Source organism: Lissotriton vulgaris, chromosome 6 (assembly GCF_964263255.1).
Source record: "Lissotriton vulgaris chromosome 6, aLisVul1.2, whole genome shotgun sequence".
Classification (NCBI taxonomy): domain Eukaryota; kingdom Metazoa; phylum Chordata; class Amphibia; order Caudata; family Salamandridae; genus Lissotriton; species Lissotriton vulgaris.
Genome location: NC_141694.1, coordinates 1,452,086,206 through 1,452,109,184, shown reverse-complemented (window position 1 = coordinate 1,452,109,184; position 22,979 = coordinate 1,452,086,206). Strand labels below are relative to the sequence as shown.

The window sequence follows — 22,979 nt, the reverse complement described above, 5'->3', positions numbered from 1 at the left end:
CTGGCAATTTGGGTTTTGAAGAAGAGATTACTATCCAGAATAAAGTCAAGAGATGCGGCAATCAAGTCAAGTTATGTGGTAAAATGTCCACTTTCATTTCTTTTTTATATTCAGAATCTAAGTCTGAAGATTTGTAAGACCCAACCTTCAGGGGTCTGTTTTTGCATGAAATGTTGTTCTAAGGGCTCCTGCAAAAGACTTCAGTCAGGAAAGCAAATGTGAGGGCAAAGGTCTCTTTCTCAATGCAGAGGTCCTCCTGAGCTTTTATAGTTCCTCTCACCAACAGGGAAGGATTTTATTTTAGCTTCCTCAAGCTTCAAAGGAGACTAAATTACACTCAACAATGTATAGTTATTTGTTTTGTGCCAACAATATGCACCTTTATTACCACTGGGTCAGAATTGGAGTTCCTGATCTGATGGTGTGTGGGCTTTGTCAGACACCTGGGTGTAATGGTCCAAAAGGATAAGTAAACTGTAACCAGAATCATCTGTGTCCTGGTCATGGATAGGTCATCACACAGCATAGACATGTGGATTCATCTCCTCTTCTCCATGACAGATGTATTGCCAAATATTGAAGGAATGAAATGCCTAAATTGGTCGACCCTGACCAGAAATATTTTTCCTGACTCAAACCACTTTGTTTAAATGCTAGAAGGCTATTTGTAATCCTGGAGGAGGCAACATTGGTATGGCCCCATTCTGCACTCCTGCCCTTGATATTGAGAAGGCCTCTAATGTGATACATTAACTGTTTGTGTTCCATCCCTTTAGGAAGTTTGGCATCGGAGGGCCATGAAAAATATCAATGTTATATGCATGACCAATGGCTAGCGTTGAAGTATACAAATATCTGACTCCCGGAGCAATATGAGTGCTGCAGGGCTGTCACTGGTCCCAGCTAAATTACTTGTGGAACGCTGTCTATGGTACATCCCACTAAGTGAGGGAATCCACTCGGTATCACTTTACGCAGATGATATGTTGATATTTTGCTATTCATCAGAGATGTGAAGATCGGTATAGCAGCAATTGTGGCCTCTCTGTGTGAGTTTGAGTCTGTTACCAGATTAAAATTAAATTGATTAAATCTCATCTTTTTACACTAAGAAGAGGACTGGACCCTAATTGCGTTGGACCGTAATATGCTGATATTAAATGGAAACCATATGCCTTTTGTTATTTAGTCATTGCCGTGTACTACATAGAGGCAAGGCAGAATGTTGTTTGTTGGGTTTCTTCCGATGACCTAAGGGAAGAAAAGCGAAAAACAAGTTTCTGGATCTCATGTTATTGACAGATAAAATGACAATAGCCATGATATGGAGGTTCTGTGTGTCTCCACCAATTACAAAATGAAAAAATGCAATAGCGCAGTGGTCAGAGGAGGAGGGCCAGACACACTGTAGAGAAGACGAGGTTCAGGAAATCCCTGATAACACAAAAGTGGGATATGCCATTACAGGCATTTATAACTACCTGTAGAAATTATTTGTTTCCTATATTAAATTCACCTACATTGATACACGGAAGAGGTGCTATATCAAACTTGCTAAAGTAGAATTTCAGATCCAGGTTAGTTTCAAATATTGCTGCTCAGACTTATATTCATTTTCTCTATGGAACAAACTTCCTCTTAAATCTTCTAGCTCTGATTAAATAGTACACATTCAAAAAGAAAATCTAAATGAGTTGCGCTACTGCCAATGAACTCTTAAATAATTGTTCAGTAATAGAGAGCTGATTATGAACTCTTAAGTGCATGTTCAGCAACAGGGAGCTGAATCTGTCAGTTTCATTCATGAAACAGGAATTTCTAACTGTCCCTGATGTCGGCTGTCAAATTCTGCTAAGTGTGTATGTTTGTTAATTTTCAAAATCCTTCAATAAATCCAGCTTTATGTGAATATGTGATCAATACTTCTATATAATATACAAACCAAAGAATATGAACCTACTTTGACTTGTACTTGTGTCGCCCTTCTATTTTAAGATTACGCGACTTCCTCAGATGTATTTGTAAAATTGACCGTTGTCCTGAATTTTGACCTTGTCCTGATTTTTTACATTTGCTGTCCAGGATTTATCAATTTTCTAGGTATTCACCCTACTTTGGGCATGTGCCTTGATAGACAGCGCATTGTGGCAAAAAATGTCATAAACTATGTGCCCAAGAGCTTGGTACTGCATCAATCCTCAAGAGGATCGTTAGCCTCCTTCAAATGCCAAGGATCCTCTTGAGGATTGATGCAGTACCAAACTGCACTCAATTATGTAGGGACATGCAGTGCATCACAAACACTGGGGTAAAGGCTGTGCATGTGCAAACATAGTATGTTTCCCATTGAAGGGCATATACATATGTGCACCCCATATACTCGTTTGTACATCGTGAACGGTTGCCATTCAGCATGAACTTTGCAGCCTTATGGAAGCTGTCACAGTAACACAGTAATTCTCTAATTTTCATGGACGTGTTCCCATGCTAATGAGAAATTGCCACTTTTTAAATACACACCCGCTGGTACAATTTTCACATTTATATTGTTAGTGACGGGCTTAGAAGCTGGGTCTGATTAATGAAGGGCTAAGGGCACTGGTTCATGTATGGGAAATGGCACTGAAATCCTTTGTCTATTGTTTGCAGTTTTAATTTTATGGTTAGAGGTCTTTCCATTGACACGTAGTTAAGCAATGCAATTTGAAGTCAAGGTATAAAAGAGAATTTTTTTATAAAATGCTATTGCTGTGTGTTCTCAACACAAAAAGTGTACATTTATGAGAAAATGCCCAATATTGGTGCCTTTTCACTTCAGAATATATGCACACTTGCCTCAGTCTTTCTCAGTTTAGTAAGCCACAAACCACGATATTGTTTTACTGGAACACTATTGTGAATTTACAGGATTTCAGTCATAAACAATTATTTGACAATATGTGTTTGTTTATTCAAATTTGCTAGTGTACGAGCATTCTGGCAAAATGTTCTCACTCTATATTGTATATATATTTTTTTACAGATTCTGTGACTGGCCCTGTGCAAATCAACCGAGTCTCCTATGTGCCTCGCCTCGGCCTAGCACGGGCCCTGTCTCGAACACCGGAAACATTAACTGAGGCATGCCGCCTTTATGAAGAAGTTATAGTTATGGCTCCAGAGGTACACATTGGTTTTCACTGCTCTCTGTTGCTATGTGTATTCTGAGTGCGTATTCAGCTGAAGTTCTTCATATTATGCCTGCTGTAATCAGGTAGTAGAGAATTCACTGCAAAAGCAACATTTGTATCATTGCTGTTATACTGATTTGTTTTTAGGTCTCGCCTACGCAGGGCGCATGCGCTGCTTAGGAAAAAGACCTTTAGCCGTCGATTCAGTGTGGCTGCCAAAAACGTGCACGCATTGCATTGCCTTCAATAGCAACGCGTGCATTTTTGGCGATTCCCTTGCGGGAGCGAGCTTTGACATATGGCTCCTGCTAGCTCCCGCAAGGGAATCCGGCGCAGGCCCCCTCCTCTCTTCCCCTTCCCCTGCTGCCTCCTCCACTCCTCAGCGCGAGGCGCTGGCTTATGTATGGGATAACGTTCCACCTGCTGTACATTTTAAGGGTATTGCAAGTCACCAAGATGTTTCATGACCATTTAGAGGAAAGAGGCCAAAGACCGTGTTCCTTTATAAGGAGATGGTGCTCCAAGATGACTTGCAATATCCTTATGATTTAGGCAGGGGATACTGGTTCCTACTCGCATCCGCAAGGGAATCCGGCGCAGGCCCCCTCCTCTCTTCCCCTCCCCCTGCTGCCTCCTCCTCTCCTCGTCAGCGCAAGGCGTGCGCTTGTTGGTTTATGTATGTGATAAAGTTCCATCTGCTGTACATTTTAAGGGTATTGCAAGTCACCAAGATGTTTCATGACCATTTAGAGGAACAAGGCCAAAGACTGTGTTCCTTTATAAGGTGATGGAGCTCCAAGATGACTTGCAATATCCGAATAATTTAGGCCGGGGATACTTTAATCCTTATCATTCATCGTCATACCATCACCCTTCCCACTAACTTCTTAAATCCTTAGCTTCTTTCTCTTTCATGTTCATTGCTGACAAGTATAAGCAGAACCTGTACTGTGACATTAAACACTCCAAAAAGCAGTTAGTAATTTTTGCAAAAAAGAAATTAGATTTTGCTTAATATAATTTGGGCTCAAAGTGCTATGGCTCAGAACGTGTAGAAATATGCAGAAATTATATATTTTCTGCAATGACCTAAAGCGTGGAAAAAACGTGTTGCAATAAATATCACCTACTGCTGATCACTTTTTCTTTTCAGAAAAGGATACCAGAAGAAGGGAGGCTAGTTCATATTTTCCTTGTTTAAATTGCAGCTATAATTATGCTTTATGACCTGCTTTTCACCCTGGCTGCGAACTCTGGTAGGAGGTATTGTGATGATACAATTGTAATTTATTATTATAGTTGAGCAGCTTTGTAATTTCTTTATTACAGTTGACTGAAGATGTTACTAGTCATGGGTAATAAGAAGATTAGATACAGGCTTTTATAAAGGAATTGCATGTGCCCATGTATTTTATATGACACAAATTAGGGAACATTTACAGATAAAACACTTGTTATTCATTGGAAATTACAAATTGGGAACAGGACAGAGGACACTTATTGGCCACTTGCTAGGCTACTTTCTTAAGTTGTTTGTCCTTTGCCTTCTGAAGAGAAACTGAAGGTCTGCAAATCATATCTAATTCTCCATAGAGCTGATGCATTACAAGGAATATATCAAAAGAGTGGACAGAGGTTTTGATGGAGATAAAGATATCAATAAAACAGTCCCCCAGGAAGACATGTTCTTCAATAGCTTTATTGGTTGTTCTACCCACTTTCTGTACCTCAAGATGTAAGGTCCATTCGCAGCTTGGCATACAGCTCCCACTCCTGAATAATACAGGAATACAGTAACCAACTAGTATATGCTAAAATAAAATGTTGGATCAATAACTATCAGAATTGTTTCAATCACAAAAATAATTTGTATTGAACTTAAAAATCTTATGTATATATGTTTGATGAGTTTGTTTTCTATCTTTATCTATAAAAAAACTAAATTGTTACCAGTTCCCAAATTCATCTCCATTCCTATACCATCAGAGGTAGAGAATCTTTTGATATATCTGTTCAGAATTACCATTCCTTCATTTTTAGTTGTTGTATTTGCTAATTGAAGATAAGAAGGCTATTTTTTTTCGCCAAATTTGTTTGTGTCTTTGTTTTTTGTGTGTTTTAATTGAACATAAATGGTCTCAATGCCAACTGGAAAATCTGTGGACAGCAAAAAATAAGAGTAGATAGCATTTTCTTTCAAAGATTAATTTTGAGATGGGCTATACAATCACATTGATCTAATTAAAAAAATATATATATATATATACATATATATATATATTCACTGAAAAAACCATAGGTTTGACACATGTTATAGTTAGCTGGACATTTCACTCATATAAAACCAATGAAATTCCCCCGTTATAGTTACTTCAGCTAACTATAACTCGCGCGCCCGCAATGCACTGCTGATGATATCACACATCACATCACTCATGACATCATCTATTAAATAGGTTAGTTTTAAAAATTACATATATTTTATATATGTAGTTCTGAAAGTTGGTTGAACAAAAATGTAGTATATAAATGTATAACCGGTTGTTTTTTGGGTGAAAAATAGATTCTATAACTGACTGATTAAATATATCTTAATGAGTACATGGGTTACTGAGTAATATTTAAATATGTACATATCTGTGTCTGTCTATCAGTTTCTATTTTAGTGGCTGAATGTGTTGATGAGTAGCTATATCATTGAAACATTATATCTATATAGGTTATTGTTTCTTTATTATTACCAAGAGTGTCTTAGTGTTAATATGGTACATTAAGAGTTTTTACATATTGCATACATGCCTGAATCAGTGACATACTATTCCTATATGTTGAAGACAACATATGTGACATATTAGATGTTATCAGTGATGTCAAGAGTGATGTCACTGACCATGTGATGAGTGATGTAATATGTGACATCATCAGCAGTGCATTACGGGCGCGCAAGTTATAGTTAGCTGAAGTAACTATAACAGGGGAATTTCATTGGTTTTATATGAGTGAAATGTCCAGCTAACTATAACATGTGTCAAACCTATGTTTTTTTCAGTGAATTTCATAGGTTTTGTAAATGCTACTTCCTAACTATAACGTGTGTAAAACCTATGGTTTTTTTAGTGAATTTCATAGGTTTTGTAAATGCTACTTCCTAACTATAACGTGTGTAAAACCTATGGTTTTTTCAGTGAATTTCATAGGTTTTTTAAATGCTACTTCCTAACTATAACGTGTGTAAAACCTATGGTTTTTTCAGTGAATTTCATAGGTTTTTTAAATGCTACTTCCTAACTATAACGTGTGTAAAACCTATGGTTTTTTCAGTGAATTTCATAGGTTTTTAAAATGCTAATTCAGAACTATATCGTGAATGCTACCTATACTTTTGTCAATAAAGTTCTGGGAATATTTTTTTCGGAAACAAGCCGTTTTCTTCACTGTTCAGGTTGCATAGAGACTCCTTGTAAAGCGGTACTGAATTAGAAAGTCTGTACCTTGCCTTATTTTGAACGTATTGAAATTTGTCTGTAAATAAAAATAGCCTTTCTAAACTTTCGTGCGCGACCCGGTGCGCGCACTCTCGGCACCAGTTGTCAATAAAATGGACATCGCCTTTCCAGGCTTTCGTGCGCGACCGAGTGTGCGCACCCGCCTATATATTTCATGAAAACTTTGCAATTTGAACTCATTGAATTTCTTCATAGACCCATCAAAGAACTTATAGTACGTCAAAGAGACTGAACCTAGGCTTCTTTTTTATTGTTATGAAACTTTTCATTAAATGGAGCCGAATGTCTTTTTAAACTTTCGTGCGTGACCGGATGTACACACCTTGGTATTTTTTTTAGAAATATAAAAGGTTTTATAGTTTAACAATTGTATGGTTGAATCGAGCTCAGAATACAAAAATCCGGATGTGTTTGGATTTACTCCTTTTCACGTTTTGAAACGTCGCTGAATTAGACCGCTACTTCAAAATAACGTAAGTGACTAGATACTGTCACCGCGTACACGTCCTGAGACGCGCATGTGAAGTCATGTGACTTGAAAACAACACTTCCAATTGGTTCTTAGTAGTTTCTATTCTGGAATTTACACGGAGCACTCCACCCACTTCCCTCACTATCTTTTCTACTCTCAAGAGAGAACAACGTCCAACATCTTTCGGAAGACTTTGCTGAAATGGCTGCCGTTCCGCATTTATCTTCCGAATCTGAAGAAACTGATCGACTACCTTTAAAAAGATAAAAAGAATCTTTTATCTGGCAATTTTTCACTTATCCTGAAGATCAAAAGAAAGTGAATGCGCCAAAAGTAACCTGCACGATATGTAACTCGGTTCTCTCAAGAGGAAATCCGACAAAAAAAATTCCTTTTCCATACATACCATGGTGCGGCATGTCAAACAAGTGCACCCTGTGCATTTTGCAAAGGCATCGACAAGAGCCCTGGCCACGCTATTACCATCAGAGGTGGCCAGCACATCTTCTGATCGATGACCTGTATCTCCATCGAGTGCAGAGATGGACTTGAGACCATATTTAGCGAAGGTGCACATGAAAGCCAACGACTGTGGAGAAATTCTTCTGTACGGAGAGCAGAGCCTCAATCTTATTAAACTAAAAATTGAGAGTCATAAATGCTTCGAGAAAAGATACATTTTTTCATTTCATTTTGATCCTGTGTCACAGTTGAAAATGTCGGTGCAAGTTTAAAAAATCAAAAACAACATAACACTTGTTTAAAAAAAATTTAAAAAAAGTTCTTTTCAGAACTAACTCATTGTACCAAAAAGAGCTCTATTCACAAGCTGAAGTATCGACGCTTTTTTTCAGGACAATTATGCAAAAAAGCGATGATACTTCGGAATATTATGAAGGAGACGTAATACATTATCGTCGATTTCATCCACAGGACACTGCCGATAAAACGATGATAATAGCCTTCATAATATGATGTATGATTGCAACCGAAACCTACGTTACTTGTCTTTACATCTAACATTAGATTCGATTGCAATTCATAAAGCATATTATCAACGCTGTTATCGCCACTATATCTGCAGTTTTCTGCCGATAAAAGCGGCGTTAATGTTTTACCTATCCCTGAAAATATTCTGCTGCACCTTCTTGAAAACGGCATTACATCGCCTGCCGTAAGACCACTTTGCATATGTTACGTATACTAAGAAAGTAACATGCAAAGTGGGCGTAGGTCAAAGCACATTCAAAATGTGGTTGGAGGGCAAAACACCCTATCACAAAAAGAGGCGTTGCGAGAAAAGTTTATCGCAAAACTGTTAAAGCCTCCTCTAATCAAACATTCGACATCGTTAACATAACAGTGTGGTAAATAAAACTAAATCCACCCCGTCCCCTAATTACAAGGCACACATTACTGTGTGAAAACAACTTTTGTTTTCACGCGATAATGTGAAATACTGAGGCTGTTACAGGATTTACTATCACATATGTGTTCCCATTGATGTTAAAGCACTAACACCGTGGAAAATACCACCGATAGCGGCGATGTTTTTAATGCTGAGCACCGGCGATTTTTATCGCTTAGAGGCCTTGCTATTATGAAGGTTTATCTCCTAAGTCTCTGATTCTCAAACTGTGCAACGCGGCTCCCCTGTGTGCCGTAATGAGGTGCCAGGGGCGCCGCGCACACTCTAGAGTGACTAACCATCCATAAATTCCACGGACATCTCTACCCTGTTATCTGCAATTGTGGGCATCAAAAGGAGCTGCGCTGCTCCCCTCTGAGAGGCCTCACTCCCACTGCTGCAGCGGCCTCGCAGTCCTCCAGGAGCACAGGAACAGCCCCTCCCATCCATTGAAGTTCTGTGTCGGTCTCATTACCACTTACTAAATGAAAATAAGCACTGAAGAATATTCAAGCATGTAGTACTCCTCCTGCTACAGCATACAGAATGCATTCTGTTAGGTATAAAAAAGTGAAACACCCACGCTACAATCATATAGAACACTTCCTCTAAAGAAGCCTGTGAATAACTTTAAAACATCAGGTTAACCTTTTTTTACTCTCTCATCATTCTTAAAGATAAGTATTTACAATACTATATTAAACAATGCCATGGTTATTGCTTTTTAATTTTAAGAATCTTGCAATCATTCACAAAGCCAATACTCATGGCTTCTTTTTCGTGACAAAAATCTTGCAATATTACATATCTACATAGAATAACAGAAAAAACATAACACTACATAGGCCGAACACTCTACTAAACGCAGATTTGTAACCTATGGGGCAGATTTATGTTAACTACTTCATACCCAGATATGCACCAGTTAATGTGCACCACAGTATGCTACTGCTCCGTCACCCATGGTGTGCCACATTTATAATGTATTTACAACAAGGGGTGGTGAGGGACAGAGTCTCTGAATTAAACAGAATACTCTCACCCAGTCAAGAGATCAGGGCTAGATCCAACACCGTTTTTTAGCTCACTGCACCATCCCAGTTTCAGAACCTGGCTGTATGCAAATTAGTCTGTTCCTGTCCCAGTGCATGATGGGAACAGGGCAAACCAAACTACAAAAGCCAATTCTTACACTGGGAAGGAAACAAGCTACCGGGGACCGGTTTCTGGCATTTCAGTCGTCTTCGGCCCGGCTTGCTTGAATCCTGATGGTGCAATGAGCAAGGGACTCACATCTGAGTATACCCTTCCACGCTAAGGGTGGACAAAAATATTTACAACAAGGGGTGGTGAGGGACAGAGTCTCTGAATTAAACAGAATACTCTCACCCAGTCAAGAGATCAGGGCTAGATCCAACACCATTTTTTAGCTCACTGCACCATCCCAGTTTCAGAACCTGGCTGTATGCAAATTAGTCTGTTCCTGTCCCAGTGCATGATGGGAACAGGGCAAACCAAACTACAAAAGCCAATTCTTACACTGGGAAGGAAACAAGCTACCGGGGACCGGTTTCTGGCATTTCAGCCGTCTTCGGCCCGGCTTGCTTGAATCCTGATGGTGCAATGAGCAAGGGACTCACATCTGAGTATACCCTTCCACGCTAAGGGTGGACAAAAATATTTACAACAAGGGGTGGTGAGGGACAGAGTCTCTGAATTAAACAGAATACTCTCACCCAGTCAAGAGATCAGGGCTAGATCCAACACCGTTTTTTAGCTCACTGCACCATCCCAGTTTCAGAACCTGGCTGTATGCAAATTAGTCTGTTCCTGTCCCAGTGCATGATGGGAACAGGGCAAACCAAACTACAAAAGCCAATTCTTACACTGGGAAGGAAACAAGCTACCGGGGACCGGTTTCTGGCATTTCAGCCGTCTTCGGCCCGGCTTGCTTGAATCCTGATGGTGCAATGAGCAAGGGACTCACATCTGAGTATACCCTTCCACGCTAAGGGTGGACAAAAATATTTACAACAAGGGGTGGTGAGGGACAGAGTCTCTGAATTAAACAGAATACTCTCACCCAGTCAAGAGATCAGGGCTAGATCCAACACCGTTTTTTAGCTCACTGCACCATCCCAGTTTCAGAACCTGGCTGTATGCAAATTAGTCTGTTCCTGTCCCAGTGCATGATGGGAACAGGGCAAACCAAACTACAAAAGCCAATTCTTACACTGGGAAGGAAACAAGCTACCGGGGACCGGTTTCTGGCATTTCAGCCGTCTTCGGCCCGGCTTGCTTGAATCCTGATGGTGCAATGAGCAAGGGACTCACATCTGAGTATACCCTTCCACGCTAAGGGTGGACAAAAATATTTACAACAAGGGGTGGTGAGGGACAGAGTCTCTGAATTAAACAGAATACTCTCACCCAGTCAAGAGATCAGGGCTAGATCCAACACCGTTTTTTAGCTCACTGCACCATCCCAGTTTCAGAACCTGGCTGTATGCAAATTAGTCTGTTCCTGTCCCAGTGCATGATGGGAACAGGGCAAACCAAACTACAAAAGCCAATTCTTACACTGGGAAGGAAACAAGCTACCGGGGACCGGTTTCTGGCATTACAGGATTCAAGCAAGCCGGGCCGAAGACGGCTGAAATGCCAGAAACCGGTCCCCGGTAGCTTGTCTCCTTTCTGGTGAAGAATTGGCTTGGTAGTTTAGTCTGCCCTGTTCCCATGATGCACTGGGCCAGGGACAGACTGATTTGCATATAGCCAGGTTCTGAGCTGGGATGGTGCAGTGAGATAAATAACGGTGATGGATCAAGCCCTGATCTTTGGACTGGGTAAGAGTGGTCTGCTTAATTCAGACACTCTGTTCATCACCACCCCCTTTTCTGAAACATTTATAATGTGGCACACCGTGGTACAAAAACAGCATACATGCGTAACACATCTGTGCCGAAAAAGTAATACATTGCTAGAGTTGCATCGCAAGTGTGATGCAGCTCCAGCAAGGCTCACCAGTGCACTATATTCACAATGCTGCGTCAATACTTACGCCTGCTTCAAGCAAATGCACAGTTTTGAAACAGCATGGGCCTGAAAGTCACTGAGTGAAATCTCATGGATTACAGTCATCCACTTTCAAGACGCATTCCTTCAGAAGAACACTTCCTTATGGTGCAGGGCTTTAGGATGTGACATATCTCCTAGATCCATAACGTTGTAAATATGGTACATTATTTGCACTGTCATTGTATTAAATAAAGTGACGAAATTGTGGCGCAAAGAGACGCAAGGTCAACATAAAGCTGCCACAATGTGTTTTAAAGTGCCCTTAAATTACAACCAACACTCTCTTTGAAGAGACCCCTCAGTTTTTTTTAACACCTGTTAAGTCCTTCCATGCTCATGACAGAGCCGCTCCGTCACGAGCATCGCCTGAGCTGTCCTCATGACGGACCAGTTTTGTCATGGCCTTGCCGCTGTGCTTGCGCAGCACTGATATTGCGCCTCCATGACACGTTCTATTGACTAAGCGGAGCCATGACAGAACCACTCTATCATGAACACATCTCAACCGTGGCTCGTGAAGGAGTGGCTCTATCATGAGCATACAAGTACCACTCAGCCCCCCGCCCCCCTAATGCTGAGGCAGAATTGCCACTGCAGCAAAGGACTTAAAGTCCTGGAAAGAACACCATGTAACATTTAATATCATTTCCCACCAATGTTTTCATATATCAGTGTTGCTGAACTCACTCAGTGAAATGTCGCTCATTTCATTAAATCACTTTTAAAGCATGCCTTATAACAATGCACCCAATCCTATGTGGAAGTGCTTATATTAAACATGACATTGCTATAACCAGGATAGACAAAGAAATGACACAGTGATGTAAAAGTTTCTTTATTTTTTATACTTACCTAAAAAATAGTAAAAAAGTAAAGTAAATTTCTTTTAAAAACGTAGTACCTGTGGAAGAAAAGTAAAAATAAGATTATAATGTACATTTCATAAAAGAAAAAAAAGTAGGAGTCAATAAGAGAGAGGCAGAGAAAACTCTCGGATGTTATTAGTTGTACTTACCTTATAAATATAATATCTGTGGAAGACAGTAAAAAAATCTGTTATAATACATATTTCTAAATTCAATGTAACAAAATAACTTAAACAACATATTAAATGGTTTATTTTTGCTGTCCTCAGAATACATTGATTTTCACTATAAACAGTGATTTCAATATTTATCATCATATAACAGCGGGGAAAAAAAACACAATCAAAATGATTGTGTTTAAAAAACCCATACAAAATCTCCATACATAATATAAATACCTGAAAAAAACATGTCTTAAATGTTTTTCTCAAATTCGCAATTTCTTGAGTAAGCACACTTAATCTTCCACAGTTACAAACTAATTAAACTATACGACCTATTTTTAAATATATCTCAACAAAGCCCCGTGCAAGTATCTTCTATAAAAATCTATCTTAAGTACACATTTTCTTCTCTCATGCCTTTCCGCGTGGCCAAATTGTATAAGTTAACTCATTATCTTTTAAATACCTCTCCCAAAAACTTGCGTCCATATATGTTCTAAAATAATTATCTAAAGTACTCATTTTCTTCTCTCATATTTTTCCACGTGGCCAAATACTATGAGTTAAGTAGTTTTTTTCTGAAATTTCTTAATCTTAGTCTTATCTATTCTTTTCTGAACCTTTACAGTTAAAATTTGTAACATGTTTTATACCATCAAACATTAAGTAAACTTGTACCTGATGTTATCACTATGCCAAACACAAATTTCATTTATAGATTTGTACACCCTCAGTCACATGATATTTGTAAACAAGAAAGTTTCATATCTTTACAGTATTAATCTTCCTACAGCAAGTCATTCTACTGAAATTTGGGTTCCAAAAATAGCAGATAGGAGTTAGTTAAGGCAAAAGGCAAACGTTTCTTAAAAGTCAATTGACTACCATTGCAAAGCGTCCAGCCGCTTGCACACTTCAAATAAGCTGTATAATGTCCTGATGATGTTGAAGGCCCTTCATGAAAAATAATGGCTACAGTTACAAATGTTCTTCTAGAAATAGATACTTGAGAAGCCACAAAATTGTTAATTAAAGTTGACAATTTACTCCCATCAGCTCTGCATCGTTGCAACATTAAAATTACATATTGTCCATATCTATGGATAAATAAAGTTGATAACATTTCAGACTTACATTGAGAACAGACCATGTTCTGATGCGCATCTTTAACTAGTTTATTAAAAGACACTTCTTTACAGTCTGGTAATGTTAAATATATAAATCTTTCACTGTGTATATCAGTAATACTTGAAAATGAGCAATTATCACACTTATGTTCCCATTTATAAGAAAGGCCAAAAAGACTATCAATATCTACACTTTCATCTTCCAAAACTGTAAACATATACATAATAAATTCCTGACAATCTTGCTGAATATTCTGAGAAAATTGATTTACTCCTGCACATATGTCTAAAACATTCCTTAGTTCTGAAACACTTGCTACTTCACTATCACCACTACTACATTTTTCAAATATAGAATTTAATGAATAGCAAAATGTTTGCTCCTGATTTTCTACAATCTGTTCCTTAACATTTTTTAGAAAAAAAACATTAACTACTACATTTGCATAGCAGTTGACACCAGACCTGTTTTCAAACTTAAATCCAACAATCTCTTCAATACTAACTGTTTTCTTACGCCTACCAACAACAGCTACATCTTTTTTTCGTCATTTCTCGACTACTTCAGCACATTTCTCCTCATTTCTCCTTTTCTGACCAACCATACGCCTTTCAATTAAAGGATATTGAGGTAAACTTGGAGCATATTCTCTTCTTAACCTATTATACTCCTTCACACAATTTAAATCTGCACTAATCTTTGTCTCATCATAATCAATTAGATAAAGTCCACATAAAGTTCTAACTCGCGATAAAGCAACATACGCCATACCCTCTTTGAATACAGTGCTTCCAATATTTACCAAAGCACAATCTACACTTAAACCTTGAGATTTGTGAATAGTCACTGCATATGCCAAACAAATTGGAAATTGCTTCCGACGGACATATAAGTCTTTCACAAGCAAAAAACGAGTTGAACAGCGACTAATTTGTTGAACTTCCTCAATTCCATCAAATTTTATTCTTAAAAATTCAATCTCATCTCCATTTGTGTAGTTGACAAAACCAACAACATTACCCAATGCTCCATTTACCAATCCTCTTTCTACATGTAAATTTCTCCTTAAAATTATCCGACAATTTAAACATACATACAGATTTTTCTCTAAACCAGCAGTTTTAGATATAGTTTTTTGAAGAGAATCCAATTTTAACTTCAACTTTTCAGACAAAACAATAGTACTACCTTCATGCTCTATTCTATCTTTAGCTTCCAGTTTCTTAATTTCTTGATTTTCTAAATTCAACATTTTCTCATTAAAAACTGAACATTCTTTGAGAGTTGGCATCAAGCATATCACTGACTTATCTGCTACCTCTTTACTATATATTTTCTCAGGTACATTATCTTCATTAGGAAACAGCTTGGAAAGTAATCGTGTTCGTAGAGTGTCTTTCGCATCTTCAGTTAGTTTTCCAATCCTTATATCTTGAAGAATATTTCCATATTTAGTATCCTTTGCCTGTCGCATATTTTGAATCAGTTCAGTATATTTGAAATGTGACCATATATTAACATTTCCAATACTGCCCAGGCACTTTCTGGTCTCCTCATGCGTAACAGTTCCAAATACAGGTTGTCCTTTCACAGGAGTTAGCTGCAGTAGATCTCCAAAAACTATGACATGTTTACCTCCAAATAACACATCATACTCTGTCTTAAGTATCTGTTGCATTCTTAAATGCACAAAAGCAAGCATTAAATTGGATACCATGCTTACTTCATCAATAATAATAAGTTTCATTTTTTTAAGGACTCTAGAAACTTCAAAACAAGCTTCTCCAGATAGCTTGTGATATTGTAATTTATTTTCATGTTCAACTGGCAGCATCAGTAAACGATGTAAAGTAATACCTTTAATATTATGTGCTGCCAATCCAGTTGGAGCAGTAACAACACACGACAGTGTTGACTGAGTTCTTTGCTGTAAATATGTAGTAATTCCTTTAATTAGGAAACTTTTACCAGTTCCAGCTTCTCCACTTACATATAGTCGAATAGGTTCAAATGACATACATGAGCAATCTTTTCTCTCATGACGAAAGCCATGCTCAATGTGCTCTGTCACTTCATCATATATCTGTCTTTGCTCAAGATTAAATTGCTTCTTTAATTCTTCTAAGTTGATTACTTCCTCTTGACCTTGCTGCATTGCTCTTTCCACCTCATCCATGGCGGTGGCTGCTTCATTTTGGATAATTGGTTGTCCCAGTGGATCTTGACTTAATGAAGCCGAACTTTGACTACTTGAACTATCTCTAGCAATCTCCGCTGCAATTGTCGCTTCTTGCTCTATTTCATCATTCAACATTTGGAGATAATTACTAAAAACAGGACATTCGATACTACTTTTAGATGCGTTGAATGAATCTTCATAACTATCAAAGTCCCCAAGTAGTTCCTCTTCTCTACGCCATGGTTTAAAGAGTTGCAAAAGAGCAAAATAGTAAAATTCTCTTTTGTCAGGTGTATCACAACTCAGTTTCCGATGATTAATCAAGTGTCCTTTTCTTTGTTTCACCAGACATCCTTCATGTCCAATTACAGCGTGTACACCTTTATCAATATTCTCTGTAACATTCCTTTTAAAAGTGTAGTTTTGAAGTACTTCATACAGACAAATGTTTTCAAGCAGAGTACTTCTATTTGGATAGTATGTATCCAACATATTTGTTTTCAGAATGTCTGTACTGTTTGGTTCTTTCTGGGCTAAATATTCAATTTCTTGCACAGGTTTCAGAACACGGTTTCGTGTTTCTGCAAGACCCAAACTCACCCAGAGAATAGTCCTTGATTTTGCATAAAGACTTGCTGATGATAACCAGCCACAACATTCATATGCTCCAATTTCTCGATGAGACAACATCTTCAAACTGTATGTATACAATTTCTTGCTTAGGCTCTTTTCATGAGAAATGTCTTCCCACATCTCCTTCAGTTCTGTCTTTTCAGATTTCGTGATGTAAGACGTTACATATCGAGCCACAGCAATATAGTTGTCTGCAACATATTGTATGTCCATGTTAGCATTCCACATGGACAAAATGACTGGGTTATAGTCATTTATATATTTGGATTCTTCACCTCTTCTTAAATTGTACGTATTTTTAGGTGACCTTCTTCTGATATTATGTCGCAAACATGACATCAAATTGTTGACTCTTCCTTTTGAAAGTACCGGTCGTGCAAATCCAAAACGACATTTGGTGTAGAATTTACTCTTTGATTTGAATTTTCGCCGACAATATTTTCCACAACGATGACTTTGAAAACATAACACTTTTCCTCTTAAGTCCTTATCAGTTGTACTATTAGGTATGTCACAAGTGGCATACTGTTCAATAAAAGACAGTACAGTCTCATCCGAGTCTGTTCCAAATTTAGGAGCATCCTTGATCCATAACAGCATATGAATATGAGGAGCACCTCTTGCTTGATATTCTTTTCTCCAAAAGAAATCCAGTACTTCACCAAGAGGCAGATTTTTCTTGTTTATAATAAAAGACATCATAGCTTCAAATCTATGATTAAAATATCTGCAAACATTAACTGGATCTAACGAACACAGTTCTCCAGGTGTCTTGTAGTTTATATTTTCTATGTTTGCATTCGCCTCCTGAAGAAATTCAAGTAAATCTTCCCAAGCATACTCTGCACAGCTTTGAGTTAAAAACCATGTTGGTGCTCCTAAGTTTCTAAGCATGCACTTCAAATCTCCATGACGACGGTACCAATACTCATTAGTACCACGCTGACAAGCCATTAAATTAATTAGGTTTGAATCCAAAACACTATCTTTCTGTTGCACTTTATCCATAAATTCCTTTGCTGAAATATTTTGCAGATGAACTCCACTTTTTAAGATATGGTTTACTGCATAAGACAGACCAGATAAGTCCCTCTCAAACAGAAGATGAAACAAATATGGAATGCATTGGCGAAACCTTGGATCTTCTGCATATAATCTTGTTGTCCGGTATTCAGATGCAGGAATCTGCATAGGTCGATCATCATATCGTGTACCTTCACCTGTAGGGAATAACTGTGGAAAACAACGACCTTCCAAACTTTCTTCCCACACACTAATAGGATTTCCTTTCGCCTTTTTCATCTGAAATAATTCAATAGCATTCCCTATTGCTTCTTTGGAATGCAGTGGATGAACACTGTAATGTTCATAAATTTCTTCACTTCTGGATACGTCAACTTTTTCAATTTGTCCAATAGACAAATCATTGTCCTCTTCTTCACTTACATCTTCTTCTTCTACGTATACATCTTTATAGTACTTATTGTTTTGGACTAAATACAACGTTGCCTTTTTGACTTTTCTAACATCCACTAAATCTTGCCAGATTTTCTTACTCTTTGTAGGTACACCATTAACTAGAATAACTAGAGGTTCCTCTTCTACATTTTCAACACCAATTGTTTCCATATTTTTTTTTAATCAAGTGGCAAATATACAACTCTACCCTTTAATCCTCTTTGTAAATCTGGAGGATTTAATTTGCCAGTCTTAGGCTCCATACGAACAATAGCCTGAACAGGATGTACACATTGAATCAGAATAGTCTCATAAGTATTTAAATCCATCAATTCTGATGGAATATATATCAACTCTAGATTATTATGAACACCTCTAGCAGGCATTTTATTTTCATTTAATTTATTATAACAATATTTACAAATACGTTGCCCAAAACCCAAATCAAAATAGTTTTCCACCAACAAATAAGTAGCAAAATCTTTCCATTGACTATTACTTTCATCTTCACTTTTTAAATATAAATCAACTAGCCTAGTTTGACTTTTGTAATGAATGCGTCGACAACAGACACAAGAAAAATTTGGTTTCTCACCTGCAATTACCTTAAACTTTATTATTTCCTGTTCAAAATTTTCAATATTAACATTTCCAACATTTTCTAACACATTTCCTTCTATAATTATATCAGTTTCTGCATTATCTTCCTCTGGACCAAAATAACTTACCTCAATTTCTGCACAAATCTTGTTAACATCTAATTCACATCCATGCAAAAGAGCACTATTTAACTGTTTAGGTTTAAGTGCTGGACTTTTTGCATAATACAACTTTCTCACTAATTTTCTCATTTTAGATGCACTGCTAACATCCTGAAGTGATGAAACACACTCTGGCATATTTTTTTAGAAAGACAATCCAGAGAATGACCTTGCAGACCTATTTTTTCTCGCACTCTGCAATTATCTAATTCTTGCAACATTACAATTTTTTTTAAGACTTTCTTTAGTGTACTTAGGTAAGAAATTGCGAAAGAAATCAATTTAATCCTGTCGTACACTACAAATGCTATTACAATTCCAACTGTAAACAGGAACATTAGGACGTCCCTCTAAAGCTTCTCCAGCCATCACCTCTTCTGCATTTCTAACCGCAATTTTCTCTTTCTCAATTACACAACCATCCTTCACCTCATATGCTCGACCACTGGTGTCAACTGCATGCAACAAATCATTACTTTGAAAGTAACTCTCTTCATTAAAAAATGGTTCAGAAGTTGAAGTATGCATCCACTTCCCAGAAAACACTTTACAAAAATTACTCCTATTTATGTGTCTCTTCCATTTACTTTTAGCTTTTAAAACTCGTATTGCCTTATTTAGTGTATTTATTCTATTAAGTACTAAAATAAATAATTTTCTTTTTGTCTCAAACGCGTGCTCAACAATACCCTCTATATGTTGTTTCTTCTTAAAAAAAGTAGATCTTCTTTTACAAACTTTCTCCTTTTTTAATAAATTCGAAACTACTCTGTTGTAAAACATACGCTTCCTGATTTGGGTAAATTGATTCGTCCGAGTTTTACTGTATAGATTTTCCTCTCTGCTGATTCCAGAAACATTTTTATCTTTGGTTCCATGTCTCCTTCTCGATACTGGTAAATTTTTTTCCTTTTGGACTTTAATACTAAAAATTTTCCTTTCACATATTGCTTTCAAAAACGTTTTGGTTTTCTTACCAGGAGCACTCTTCTTTTTATCCGTCCTTTGTTCTTTTGATAATTCTTGAATTCCTTTCTTCTTCAAATTGTAAGTCCGTTTATAGAGCTTTCTTTTTTCACTTCTGGTCGGCAACTTAATTTAAGATTTTGATGAAAATGTCAATCTGTAAAACACAAACGTAACAAATATTATAGTTGACTACTAGCATATAACGTACAAATTAAAACCACAGATTCATTTTCTAAGTAGAATAAAGAGAATAACAGAAAGTCTCTGAACAGAGTAGGAAATCCTGTAGTGAATGTTGGTTCTAAATTTATCACACTCCATAGCTGTTTTAACATTATAGACGTATTTTTTAATTCTAATTTTTAAAGCATACAAACAGTACACTTTTTTCAAGAACTATCGGTCATCGTAGATGTTTTAATCTTTTTTACTACAATCTCTTTTACACTTCATGAGAACATGTCTTATCACTCTCATAAAGCAGATCAACGACGAATAGGACAAGAAAACTGTCGTCAAGAATGCTTTACTATCAAAACATTTTTATTTATTCAAAAGTTCATAATTTAGTAGAAGTTCCAGCATTACATCATCAGGGACTTCTTCAAGTGCAAAGTCCTCATCCCCTTCTACCATCTCTAAGTAAGCAGAGTCTAAAGAAATGTCCATAAAATCATCATTTTGATTGTCTATTTCCTCTTCAAAGACCACTTCTAAAATTTCCTCCATCACTTCTTTAATAATTTCGAAATGAATTTGTTTCTCTTCTGAGCAATTCTCCATAACTAGATTCAGTTTATTCTTCTGTATCCTTTAAAAAAAATATAGAGACTAAATTATATCTTTTTTTCATAAATATATAACTTAAAAGTACCTTTACTAATTTTTAAACTACATATATTTTTATAATTTCTAACTTATTAACTCTATATATTTTAAGATAGCACGTTCCTCTTGTTTTGAAAAGAAATTGGCAGTATAACCCTAAACATTAACACTGATCCTTTTTTTTGCATTAAATAATTACTGTTGTTAAAAGACATTTTACTGTAAAATGTCTTTTTAGATTTTCTAGATATCAGAAATATTGATTAACTTTAGAATTAATTTTTAGAGACCCATTTTCTGAGTTCACCAGTACAAAGTACTATGCAAACTATATACACTCTAAAGAGAAGGCTCACACTATACAAACCATAACATTCACTTAACAGATTACTACTTCCCACAGAGACAGTTGCTTTTATGTTTCAACAGCATACTCACCATGTAAATGTCATAGCATATACAAAATGTCATGCTAACCATGAAGAACCACATCATAATAAAGCCCATCACACCAAGAACCATATCATAATACCTCTCTGTAAATAAAGGAGAAAGACTGCCAAACATAATAGAACAAGATTTCAAAAATAATGAGCACTTCACAAGAATTAATTAATGGAAACCTGAAAGAATTATACTCAAATGATCCGTAAATCTGAACTCCATCAAAAAAAACACATGCACCAAGCCCATTAAAAGATAATTTCAACTGTCAGTGGAGAAATATCTCAAAATACATATCTAGTATAAGCAGATACAACCCATGGGAAAAATTCAAGATAAAATCATGTTCCAAAATGAAATTTTACTAACATTTTAAAAAATCTTCTTTATTATTTTAATGTGCACCCAAAAAAATTGCCTATGCAAAAATACCAACTCACCTGAAAAAAAGAATATAATTCCTCAAATTGTGTAATTCAGAAGGCAGGTTGTTGCTTTTCGGCACCAAACACTATAAAAAAGAAAATAATAAAATTTAATTAACATATTACAGACTTATTTCTTACACAACATAGAGCCATTGTAGCAAAGAACAAGCATAACAGATAAATTCCCCAAGATTCTCTATCATTAGAATAAGATACAAAACGTCTCATTTATGAAAGCGTTGTGCCACAGATACGTCACTTTTTCCCATGTTAAAAGTGATGCACCAGCGACACAAGGCCTTCATAACTAAAAGCCCATGTGACGGAGAACAAGTGCATAGACAGAAAATGCAGGGCCGGCCTTAGGCATATGCAAGCTGTACACCTGCACAGGGCCACTAAACCCCAGGGGCCACCATGCCAATATATATCCTTAATATAATAATTCTCTGAGGATGGATACATATTTGCGTGGCGGCCCATGCCAGGAATTTGGCATCCTCTGCCTCTGTTCCACTTCCAAACACCCTTACCCTCCCCCCCCACTTCACTGGGCTCCGCGCTCCGCCCCGCCCGGACCCCCTCTTACGGGGCCCCCTACCTACGCTCCCTGCCCAGGGCCGCCATGAGCCTAGAGCCGCCCCTGGAAAATATATAAGACACAGCAACAGTAAAAATCAAAGAATAGGCAACATGCAGGAAAACTGCACAGTAGATAAAGAAACATATTTTTTAGATAACCCCATTGAAAAACATGTAGTAATTTTTTTAATCTGCCATGCATCTGGCCCTCCAGGACCGCTTTGGAAACTCCTGCTTTAAACCTTTACATTTCATTTTCAAACCATACACACGTTTTTTTTCAAAGCTGCATATTAAACGCCTAAACACTTTTCCCTTTTTAGAATCCGAAGCCACAACTGCAACATGACTAATGCACAAATTAATTAGTGTACCTTTTCCGTTTTTTTACTCTTTAAATTCTATAAATTTCTTCACATAAATGGATACCAGCGGCTCAGTACCTCCTACAGTCATAAAACTAAGTTGCTCCCTTTCACTTACAAATGCCTTTGAGACGGCAAAAACATGTCGGGCAGATTTACAATCCCTTTACGCCACTTTAGCATCACTTTTAACATGTGACAAGTGAAGCAAAACTGCCGCACGGAGCATGTTAATCTGCCCCTAAATGTTTATACAAATGACTGTACTCAAACATGTAATTAGTCGTCCACGTGCAGGCACTTTCAATTACATGACTTATTTAAGTAGAGTCCCTGTAATGTTGCAAATCTTTTCAAAAATACACCAGTGCCTGCTATTATGACGATTTTTTATCATTCTTCATCAGTGATATTTTTTTTTACATATAATGAAAATCACTATGACTTTTTAACCCCTTAAGTGCTGCGTCGGTGCGTTGGCCGACGGCAGCACTACCTCCCCAGTGCTGCGCACGACCATTGGACGTCCATTCAGCACTG

The 22,979-nt window shown here is 37.2% G+C and overlaps 1 protein-coding gene across 1 annotated transcript in view; it reads left to right on the top strand.

Annotated features, from left to right (window-relative positions):
* Window positions 1-22,979, top strand: part of LOC147708987 (uncharacterized) — a 540,404-nt gene that overhangs the window by 430,560 nt on the left and 86,865 nt on the right. Inside the window, exon 18 of the mRNA XM_086927584.1 lies at window positions 3,023-3,162. Within this exon, the coding sequence (XP_086783710.1) occupies window positions 3,023-3,162 (140 nt within the window). The remainder of the gene's footprint in view (window positions 1-3,022; window positions 3,163-22,979) is intronic.